Source organism: Lathyrus oleraceus, chromosome 7 (assembly GCF_024323335.1).
Source record: "Lathyrus oleraceus cultivar Zhongwan6 chromosome 7, CAAS_Psat_ZW6_1.0, whole genome shotgun sequence".
NCBI lineage: Eukaryota > Viridiplantae > Streptophyta > Magnoliopsida > Fabales > Fabaceae > Lathyrus > Lathyrus oleraceus.
In genome coordinates, this window is record NC_066585.1 from 148838488 (window position 1) to 148850233 (window position 11746).

The 11746-nt window shown below is 39.7% G+C and overlaps 1 protein-coding gene across 24 annotated transcripts; it reads right to left on the reverse strand.

The window, feature by feature from the left end:
• Positions 1-3654: 3654 nt before the first annotated feature.
• On the reverse strand, positions 3655-6821 carry LOC127107521 (uncharacterized). Of its 24 annotated transcripts, none has more exons than XM_051044797.1 (7): positions 6447-6821; positions 5619-5664; positions 5318-5433; positions 5163-5182; positions 4984-5057; positions 4634-4760; positions 3655-4519 (listed from the first exon to the last, which is right to left on the reverse strand). In XM_051044797.1, the coding sequence occupies exons 2-7, from the start codon at positions 5644-5646 to the stop codon at positions 4420-4422; spliced, it is 465 nt and encodes a 154-aa protein (XP_050900754.1). In that variant the 5' UTR covers positions 5647-5664; positions 6447-6821; the 3' UTR covers positions 3655-4419. The 24 variants fall into 24 exon arrangements, 6 of the variants coding, with proteins under 6 accessions (XP_050900754.1, XP_050900756.1, XP_050900755.1 ...); XM_051044799.1 differs by having other exon boundaries at positions 3655-4524; XM_051044798.1 differs by lacking the exon at positions 5619-5664.
• Between the last annotated feature and the right edge of the window lie 4925 nt (positions 6822-11746).

An 11746-nucleotide genomic window follows, 5' to 3' on the forward strand; every position in this document is an offset into this window, starting at 1 on the left:
CTAAGCGAGTATGATATATATAGTACGTGACCCAGAAAGCTATAAAAGGGAGTGTTCTCTCTGGCTATGTTGCTCACTTGTCTCTCGAAGGTTATTAACCGTTGAGGTTTGACTTCCCAGACGAAGACATCATGTTTATCAGAGACTTCACTGTCCCAGGCTTCGAGGTAAGCCCTGAACCAGGATTGCGATGGACGCTCATGTTCGACGGTGCTTCCAATGCCCGAGGTCATGGTATAGGTGTTGTCATCACTTCTCCAACTGGTTTCCACCTTCCTTTTACCGCTAGATTGTGTTTTGACTGCACTAACAACATGGCAGAATATGAAGCATGTATCTACGGTTTAGAGGCGGCAATCGACTTGAGAATCAAGATTCTTGAGGTATTCGGCGATTCAGCTTTGGTAATCAGTCAGGTGAAAGGAAATTGGGAGACTCGGGATAGCAAGTTGATACCTTATAAAGAGCATATCCAAAAACTGATACCATATTTTGATGAACTCTCCTTCCACCATATTCTTAGGGAAGAAAATCAGTTAGCAGACGCTCTAGCCACGCTAGCATCTATGTTCAAAGTCAAATGGAAGAATGAAGCACCATCATCCAAATTGACCACTTAGATGAACCAGCACATTGTCTAGCAATTGACGCTGATCCCGACGATAAGCCTTGGTTCTATGACATCAAAACATTTTTGGAGAAACAACAATATCTCGAGGGTATATCCATTACCAATAAGAAAGCTCTGAGAAGACTCTCTTCCAGGTTCTTCCTAAATGGTGATGTACTATACAAGAGGAATTATGATTCCGTACTGCTCAGATGCGTGGATAGACATGAAGCAAGTACAATCATAAAGTCCATACACGAGGGCTACGAGGGTGTACATGCGAAGGGTCCTGCTATGGCCAAGAAGACTCTCCGGGCTGGTTATTATTGGACGATAATGGAGGTTGATTGCTACAATTTTGTGAAAAGATGCCATAAGTTCCATATATATGGTGATAAGATCTTTGTGCCACCAACTCCGTTGAATGTTCTAACTTCTCCATGGCCCTTTTCTATGTGGGGCATCGATATGATTGGGATGATAGAGCCCAAGGCTTCCAATGGACATCGATTCATCCTAGTCGCTATTGATTACTTCACAAAGTGGGTCGAAGTTGCTTCGTATGCCAACGTCACTCGACAAGTGGTTACCCGATTTATCAAGAATGAGATAATCTGCCGTTATGGGATACCTAGCAAGATCATCACTGATAACGTCAGTAACCTCAATAACACCATGATGAGGGAGTTGTTTGAAGAATTTAAGATCGAGCACCACAACTCTTCACCATACCGGCCTAAGATGAATGGCGTCGTAGAAGCAGCTAACAAAAATATCAAGAGAATCGTCTAGAAGATGGTCAAGACATACAAGGACTGGCATGAGATGTTACCTTTCGCTTTACATGGTTACAGAACCTCGGTCCGCACATCCACTGGGGCAACTCCTTACTCTCTGGTTTATGGAATGGAGGTCATCCTACCGATTGAAGTCGAAACTCCTTCACTTAGGGTCATTAAGGAAGCTGGTCTTGATGAAGCTGAATGGGTTCAATCTCGGTATGACCAGCTGAATCTAATTAAAGAGAAGCATTTGAAGACCGTCTGCCATGGTCAGTTATACCAAAGACGTCCTAAACAAGCTTTTGACAAGAAGGTTCTTCCTCGTGCGTACCACGTTAGAGACCTCGTGCTCAAGAGGTATTCTGCTATTCACTCAGACCCGCGAGGAAAATGGACTCCTAACTATGAGGGACCTTTCGTAGTTAAAAAGGCCTTCTCAGGTGGGTCTCTAATCCTCCCAACTATGGATGGGGAAGATTTTCCTTCGCCATTGAATGCAGACATAGTCAAAAAATATTATGCCTAAAAAGAAATGATGAAAGCCCGCTAGATTAACCTACGCAAGGTGAATCTAGACAAAAATGGCTATCCCGATGAACCAAAAATGATTTGTCCATGCAAAAGTTAGGGAATACATATGAAGCTCGCTAAGCCGAGAACCCGAAAGGACGGCTTAGGCAAAAAGGAACATCCCAGTGAACAAAAAGAATAGAAAGATCCAGGCAAAAGTTAGGGATAAAGGCATTGACTATGGTCCTTGAGTCCACACGCTACAAGCTAGATATCAGAGGGTCAAGGACCGATCCAATCACCGTCAGTCGAAGCAAGGTATTGGAATTCAGATTATATGGTAGACTAAGGCCAATGTTGTAATCAATGGAGAAAATCATACAAAAATATTTCCCACTGCCATTTCAATTATTTTTTCAATTTTTGCAACATCCTCATTAAGGGCGTCTGCATCCTTGTACTCACCATATGTACAGATTCCATATCAATAAAATTCAGTTATTCCATCAAACATGTTATTCTATGTTTTGTATGCAAAATAATTGTCTTGTCTTACTCACATAATGCTTTAAAATTTCGGGGAATAATAAAAAGCTACACTAAAGAGAAACACTTTGCATTATCGTTGAAACCTGATAGGTGATCGGTGACTCAACAGTAGTGTTGCTCGGATACCTGTGACATTCAATTAGCTGGGACACCGTGGGGGTTCCGGCTTTTCAGGGTTCCTTAACAGACAGGGAGTTCCGTAATGGCAACAATGGCACCAATTAAAACATCTCGGCAATCATGTCCTAATTCTCGACGACGGGTCAAAGTTCCCATCACAATAAAGATTCATCCCTACATATGGCAAACAAGAAGGGAAAAAAAATACATCATAAAAAATAAGCATACATCATGCACTACATGAAGCATCTTCCCCACATCGGTAATAGGACTTCAACCACCTGTTCCGGCAAATTACGGGCACATAGATATTTAATCCTCTTCTACCTTGAATACCTGAAAAGCTTCCGCAATTCCTGCATTCAGGTCCAAGAAGATTAAATAGGGGCAGCTGTTGTACCCCAAAAATTGCCCTTCCCTTTCTCACCTATGCATCCAATCACTTGATTAGGAGATGATTTGCATACATTCATAATTCATTCACATGCATCATTCATCATGGATTCAGAAGAAACTGGGGCTTGTAAAGCCAAGGTTTGTATAGATATCAAAGCTCAAGGGCATGGTCTAATCACATCATCAGCATGAGGAATATGGAACCCTAAGGATGACGGTGAAGGATTGATCTCAACAAAGGTGTGACCAGATAATCTAGGGCCTCCAAAGCCCTAAATCCTCAAGGCATGACTTCATGGAGCCTCCTCAGGCCTTGTCTTGGCCTCCAAAGCCCTAATCAAAAGATGGTGAATCAGATGAACTTGGTGGCTCCACTGTGCATTCATGAGCCTTCAATCTTCACCCTTTGTCATTTTTTCTTGGCCTAGCCCTTCTTGGAGCATTGGTCTTGGTCCCAAGTCCATGATTCTATTCACATGGTTGTGGATATACCTTTGGTCTTGGTCATCTGAACAACCAAACTCCTTGTGTTTCAAGCCACTTGTTGGTCATGCCATTGGTTCATGGACACTATGTCAAAACCCTAGCCTTATGGTCTCATTTGATGGCCTTGTTCATGCACATTATCAGTCAAGTTATTTTTCAAAAGTCCAACATCCAAGTCATAAAACAAAACAATTTGGAAACTAACATAAAACCATTTGTTAATCCATTTCAGTTCATTCCATGTCATTTTAAACCATTACATATGATTCTACATAACAAAATACAAAATTTGATATTTTTGACCAATTGTTGACTTTGGTCAACAGTTGACTTTTTGGTCAACTTTGACCAAAGTCAGCCCAAAACCCTAATGCCCTAAATTTCACCCTAACCACTAATTCAATGTCCATTTATAAAGAAAATACAAAGAAATTTGAATTTTGACATTTTGTTGACTTTGGTCAACGGTTGACTTTTTGGTCAACTTTGACCAAAGTCAACCTCCCCAGTTCTGGTCATCCAAAAAACCTAATCTAGCCTTTGCCTTGATTCTTCATCCAATTTCCATGATTGGTTGTGTTATCTTTTTGTTGCTTCATTTCCAAGTAAACGGTTTTGTTTCTAGCTCATGCATACCAAGCATTGTTTGACATGTTGGCTCATCAAGTCTTGGCCTTAGTTTGCCCTGAACCAGATCTTAATACAGCACGCTGCAGCATCATAAATCCATCATCTAATGCCTAATACAAATTCAATTTCATGCTACAATGAAAAGCTTGGACCCATCATAAGGTAATGTATGATACATCAGTTATTGCCCTGGCTTGCTGCAGTGTACATGTTCAACAACCCTGTAGCATCCCATGACTGATTGCAACCATATGCCTGCATCATCTTGAGCCTTTGAGTGGCATTTTGTCCATCAATAAAAATAGGCCATAGCCATCTTAAACACAGTTAGTACTGCTACATCATCATGACAATCAGGCATCCAAATGGTTCAACATCTTTAATATCAGACCATTGCAACATGCAACCTCTATAATCCTGCTGCAGCAACCATAACCTATCCTGCAGAAAAGCCAACCCACAACCAAAAGCTAGTCAAATGGTGAAGCAAGTGAAACTTTGATTTGCAAGGCAACAAACCCAGGGTCAAGGTCACAGAGATTTTCCCTACAACGGAAGGTTAATGCAAAGCTCAAAGCCATGATGCCAGACCAATCCAAAACATGGTTGAGTTGTGACCACCTGGTGCAAACCTTGGCAGTACATAATGCTGCCCTTTGAGATATAACATGCCAAGACTGGTGCAGTGTGAAGCATAACATTAGACTTAAAACCAAACATGTCTCCAACTCAGGTTGAACCATGCTCATAACTCTTGAGACTCAACCTATATGCAACAGTTTGCAGCCATATCCCACATAAATCATTGGAAAAGGTCGTGATCATATCAATAGAATGTGACCCTACTGAAATAAAACAATAGTGAGACACAAGGAAACATCAGCAGATTGAGTGCATCACCTTGACGCAGCAGCAGTTTCAACATAACAAGCACTTGAGTTAATTCTTGGACACCACCACTTTCTATGTACAAACTGGAAGCCATGAACAAGGAAGCATCATGAGCAAATATCCCACTGCAGAACCCCTTTTTTTGCAGCATATGAGCATAATGGTAAAGGATCCAAATTATGCCTTACCATGGAACCAAGCATGAGCCCTTGCAAATAACCAAAATAATGATAAACCAAGTCAGCATGTCAAGAATCATGTCCTACTATTGAAATATATGCAAACAAATTAGCAGCCAATTCAACACAACATTAACAAGCAGTATACCTTATTCATCAAGTACCTGTAGAACCAAGTCAAGAATTATGCTATGACACACCATACATGTCGTAACTATCATGCATATGAACACCTGCAATAGGTCAAAGCAGCAACACATAAGTCCTGAACCATGCTTACCTGCAAGTAGACAAACCAAAGTCAACAACAAGATTCATGCACACATCCCAAATGTAGCCAATGCAATCACTTCACAATAAAGCAGTCCAGATAATGTAGTTCACAAAGATTCATAAAATGATAAGTAACCAAAACCTGCAGTGGAAAAGAATCAGTCAAAACCATTTACCAAGCCCTTGACCTACCTGCTACACTAGCCAACCAGACAGGCATTGAAATGCACCATACACTCTGCAACAAATTACCAACATCATAGTGTAATAAGTCATCAACTCAGTCATCATAGCTCAATTCGACAGAGGTTGATTCAGCACTAACCTAACTTCATGTAAGGGTATTTCAAACAAGGAAATGCACAAACCAATTCATTAATCACTAAAGGAAAACCTGCTCAGCAGATCATCATCTATGATTGAGTGCAATCCCACTTAAATACTAACGTATGCTAGCCACTCACCACTAACCATAAGCCATAAATAACACTCACCCAATGCAAATCATTAACCACGGGCTTTAGAATAGAACCTATGCAGTAGTTCATGACTGAAGATACTAGACCAATTCCACTTAAGTGTTACCTACAACAGCCAGTCAAAGGTTCCCTCACTCATTAACCAACTTAACTAACTGAGTCATGTATAACTAACTGAGTTCAATTTAAACTCAGTGAGCCAAGGTTAACTAACTCCTAACCTAAATCTAACTGAATCAAAACCTCATTCCAAGCCTAGCAAAAGCTCCAAACCTGACTTCTATTTAAGAAATTCATAGCTCTCATTTTCAGAACCCTTGGAACCTTGTGTGAATCTGTGTGAATTCTCTCTGTAATTTCTTCCCTCACCCTCACCAGAGCTCTATTTCTATCTCAAAGAAGCCATTGAAGCTTCACATCGAAGCTTCAATCTCGCTTGAGCTAAACCACCACACTCTCACTCTGCATTGGTCTTGTTCATAAGAAGAAGAAAGAGACGAAAAGAAGAAGAAAAAGAAAGAATCAAGGTCAGAAAGCTTACCGGTGGATTCTTCGATCATCTTCTTCGGTATGTCATTTCTTATTCAGTGGCATTTTCTTGCTTCAAGAACACTAATTTGTAGTATCTGAGGTAGGAAATGGAAGCCCCGTAGTACTAGGAATTGATTTGCACAAAGCACAATTTAATTTAACTAGTAGATCGTTAGGGTTCTTCCATTTAGTGGTTCGATTCAACCGGTACAGGAACTGTCTCATAATTCAATTTCCATGTTCGTATTTGGGTTGGCACGGCACATCTGATGGTAGTGGTGGTTAGGCATAAGCCAACACCAGCGCCGGCGACGGCCGCCGGCGCGATGAGTCACGGTGAATGGACGGCGAGAGAGGGATGAACGTGCGCTTGGAGTTTTATTTGAATCTGTTGACTTAGGATTGAGCTTAGATCATTAGGCCCATGGAATTACTTTTAATACACCATGTAGTGCTAATGCACCCCCAGGGACTGCAAAGGAATTGAAAACGGGCTTCTCCTGGCCCATTAGTGTTTTTTGCTAGCTCACTGTGCATATTCAGTTTGCACCCCCTGTTTGGAACGATTGTGGGAAGATTGGGCTCAGATGACCCATTTCCGTTCTACTGCGTGCACCCCCTTATTTTTGGATTTGTTTTGGCTGAACAAAAAAATCAGCAATGGGCTCATTTTGCAGCCCATTAGCTTGAATTCAGTTTACACCACCCATTTAACATGCACACCTCCTTTGTCATTTTATTTGTTTTCTTTTATTTTCTTTTATTGTTTTTACATTTTAATTAGGATAATTAGCATATTGTTATATTAATTAGGTTAAATATTGAAATTAGCATCTTGATCATTAGGATTTTGCAATTTAATTAGAATTCCCATTAGAATTTAAATAGAATTTCCCTTAGAAGTTAATTAGGATTTTTCATTAGAATTTTAATTAAGTTTTAGACTCTAATTAGAATTGATTTAGCTTTTGATAAAATTTAGAGTTACACCATTAGGATTTATTCAACTTTAGGTCTAGGCTAGAATATTTTTTTTTATATTTGGATATATTTTGCAAATGACAATTTTGCCCTTATGGGCTTATTTTGGTATTTTTGTGTTAGAAGTAGCACATGCTCCCTTAGGAATTCTAACTTAGAATTTTTAATCAATACATGATCCCTTAGGGTAGTTTTTAACAATCACTAGCTTCAATTAGATCCAAACTTAGTTCCCTAAAAACAAAACTAAACCCATGATTAAATTGATCAAAAACATTTTTTATTAATTAAATCCTTTGAACTTGTATAATCCCACCGTCTAAATTGAGTGACCAAAAGACCCTTGGTCACTTAATAAGACTCTTCTTCCAAGCTGTGGAGCTCAAGGCCTCAACTCAAGATCTTCAATCAAGGCATCCTCAGTCACACCAAGCGGCGGATTATACAAGACAAATCAAAGGTCAACACTTGGTAAATACGATTCAAATTGTACGAAACGAGCCTTAAGTAATAAGAAATGATGAGAGGGAGTCTCTCCTACCCTTGTCTAGAGCGAATTTGTGTATGGGGCGTATGCCCCAAATATTCAAAGTGTTCGCCCTTATTCATAGACTTTAGTACAATACGAATCGATTAAACTACCAAGTCTTCTTCATACAAGTTCAACATCAACACAAGGATCAACAACAAAGGTTTTTCACCAACAACTTGTCAGTCAAGAGAAGTATCATGCATTTCGAGTCTTAAGTAATGAGGAATGATGAGGGGGAGTCTCTCCTACCCTTGTCTAGAGCGACTTTGCATATGGGGCGTATGCCCCAAATATTCAAAGCGTTCGCCTTTTTTCATAGACTTTAGTATGATTCCTATCAATCGACTGTCAAGTCTCTCATCACTTCACTCTCCATCCCATTCTAAACGATTCAATTTCAGTAATTTATTTCTCTTGCCTTCATCATCTTCTTTTCAGCCCTAGTGGGTTGAACTACGAAAGCTCTGATTTCCTTATTGCACTATAAGGATACGTAGGCAGGAGAACCTAGTTTCTTCGCGTGCTATCTTATTTATCAACTTATCTTCTCTATCCAATTAATCGTTCTTCATTCATGCAATCTATACTATCCTTTTGAGATCAATCATATTTCTCCTTGGACTCCTTGTCCATCCTTTTAGGACGTCCTGATGACAGTCCATCTCTTCGATCGAGGGTTGTTTGGCTCTCATCCCAAACATTTAATTCACTCTTTTTTGGCTAACACGCCACTTTACTGTTCGATTAAGAGTCTATCCTTCTCTTGGATCCAAGATATTATCCTAATTTAATCTCGAATTGTTAATTCCCCAGTAAGTGATACACTACTCCTTGCATTGCAGTTATCCCTTGACTTAGTGTTTGTCTTGTGAGTCCCTGTTGCTTAGACAAACATCTCTCTCTATTCTCATAGTTCCGAACTATGATTGCTCTGACTTTCTCATTGCACAATGAGAATACGTAGGCACGAGGATGTGAATCCTTGGCGAGCATAATTCTAATTATTCCTCCTTCGCCTTAGGGAAGCATCCATATCTTTCACGATTCATTACCTACCTTCGATCATAAATCGTTCACTCAGTGACATACTGTCTCTTTGACATCGAAATATACTTTCTTTGGAATTCCATATACACCCTTTTAGGAAGCCTAACGAATAGTCTACATTTCATACCTTGAGTTGTTTGGCTCTCATCCCAAACATTTAATTCCTTCTTTTTTAGTCAAAACCCTACAGTGGCGGCCTGCTAGTCCACATATCGGTTAACGTTGTTTCCCTCTATGGTAGAAATCCCATTTCTCTTATGGATTCCAATACACTCTCACCTTTCAATTTCAAACAATATTTCTTCATTCACTTATCACTAGATAGCCAATTCTGTGACTTCGGTCACTTCATTCCGTTCATCCCATGATACATTCATATTCTACCTTCTTTCACTCCATGTGATATACATATTCTTTGAGCCAAATACACTATACCTTTGTGCTCCATCTTGTACCTCCTTGTGAACCAAGAGTTGTGTGGCCCTTACCCCAAACACCTAATTCCTCTCTTTTTCGGTTGTCCCCATACAGTGATACAAGTGCTATATGCCCTCACTTGTCGGTTCATACTTGTTCACTCTTGGGTTCACGTTTTCACCCTCATTTGGAGCTCAAATCACACAATTCTTTGGTTCAGATCATACCTTCGATCACACTCCTTTCCACCTCCTGCCTCTAGTTCCTTGAACTATGAAACTCTGAATTCCTCATTGCATTATGAGGATACGTAGGCATAAGGCCCCCAATCCTCACCGAGCACTTTATCTATTTCCTTTCCTTTCCCCCTTATTCTTTTGTGAGTAATCTTTAGATCACACCTATTCAAGCGAGAACGATCAAAACGGTTCCCATGGAGTACCATGGATGTTTGGGGTGCTAATACCTTCCCCTTGCATAACCGACTTCCTTACCCAGTATATCTCTTTTCCCCGGGTTTTATCGATGTTTTCCCTTCCCTTTGGGGATAAAGAAAGTTCGATGGCGACTCTGTTATATGTTCGAGCGTGCGATACATTCGAGTATATTTTCGGTAAATTCACCAGTTAATGGGTAAGAATAGCCTACTGGGGAAAATATCAAATAGGATTTACAACTACCGGTTACTGGGCAGAAGACCAAGAGAGAATATTAGTCACCGGTTAAAGTGAACATATCGAGGATAGACTCAAAGGAAGAATATATGTCATTGGTTAGGATAAACATATCAAGGATAGACTTTCGGGAAAAAAAGGAATTATATCTATCAGTTACTGGATAGAATACCAAAAAGAGAATTTCCGTCATCGGTTAAGATGAACATATCAAGGATAAACTCAGCAGGGGGAAGCAGGATTTACAACTACCGGTTACTGGGCAGAGGACCGCAAAGAGGGGAAAATTTGTCATCAGTTATGATGAACATATCAAGGATTAACTCTCTGGGGAATGAAATAGGGATTACAACTACCTTTTTACTGAGTAGAAAACCACAAGGGAAGAATATCCGTCATCGGTTAGGATGAACATATCAAGGATAGACTGCCTGGGGAAACGTGAAAATGAATCCACTGGGGAAAGTAAAGGAAGTAGATTACTTTTACCGGGTATTGGAAAAAAGTGAAGTACTCACGAACCGAGAAGAATATTACCAGTTATTGGGCAATAGACTCTCGGGGGACCAAAACTATCTATCTAGGTAAGAGCTAGACAGAATCGGTCAAACAAAAACTCTACCAGATGCGGATGTAACTCAAGGGGAGTGGTTCCATCCAGATAACTAATCGGGGAGGAAACTGAAATAATCATCCACGAGGAAATAACTCAGTTGAGAATGAGAAAGGTTAGACTCTTTCTGCTTAAAGGGGCCGACACTCTACAATTGAAGGAGGACAGACACACCAAACCTGTATGGGGAAATATTATCACCAAAATAGGGGATCAGAATAATAAAATCAAATGAAATAAAAAATGCATAATGAAATATTTGATGTATGAATATGTATTGTACATGATTAACGATTATGCTGACAAAACTTATCGCAAAGGATACAAATGTCACCGATCTGAATCATCGCTATAACACTCGTCTGATCTCGACAAGATGGAAACACATCCTGGAGAAACATGTTGGGGATGGATGCAAATCATCTGGCTCTGAATATCTCAAACCTAGATAGGGAAAGAGAGAAGATTTGTCGAGGATCTGAACAATCAAATTTTTCGGGGAATTTTAGGTCAACACCATATCAAATGGGAGACAACCTCGCAGGGGACTAAATTAAATACTGCTCAGAATCATCGCTGCCGGGAATCAGGAATGAACTCCGCCGGGGGCTTCAGGAGATAAAACTATATACGGGACCTGAGCCAAACTGTTGAAGATGTGAGCTTACCAATCAACTGCGGTGGTGACCCACAAACTCAACTAGGGAAACATGATTTACTATTGGGGAGGAAAAGGTTACGAAACCAACCGCTTGGGGAAGACCAACAATGCTTCGCCCTTTAGGACTCACATGTTCTCAGATTGTTGTTGATATTCCTTACTGAAATTGATTATTTTTTTTAAGTAATTGCTTTCATATTTTAAGAAAAATGATTTTTATTATTTAGTTTATTTCAAAATTATCATCATAAAATTCAATTCTATTTAGCTGAAAATTAAATAAGAGTAGAAAAAATTGGATAAAAAGCTCAACTTTATTTAATAGAATGGTAGTTTGTAAATGACAAGACTCCATAGATCTTTACAAAAGTTGAAAATGGTAATT

Bases quoted from the DNA above. Each gene is read 5' to 3' on its own strand.
- LOC127107521 (XM_051044797.1), bottom strand. From the start codon at position 5,646: ATGCCTGTCTGGTTGGCTAGTGTAGCAG. The intron at 5,434-5,618 runs GTAGGTCAAGGG...GTCTACTTGCAG, and splicing joins CTGGTTGGCTAGTGTAGCAG to GTAAGCATGGTTCAGGACTT. The intron at 4,520-4,633 runs GTAGGGAAAATC...TCTGCAGGATAG, and splicing joins CTTTGCATTAACCTTCCGTT to GTTATGGTTGCTGCAGCAGG.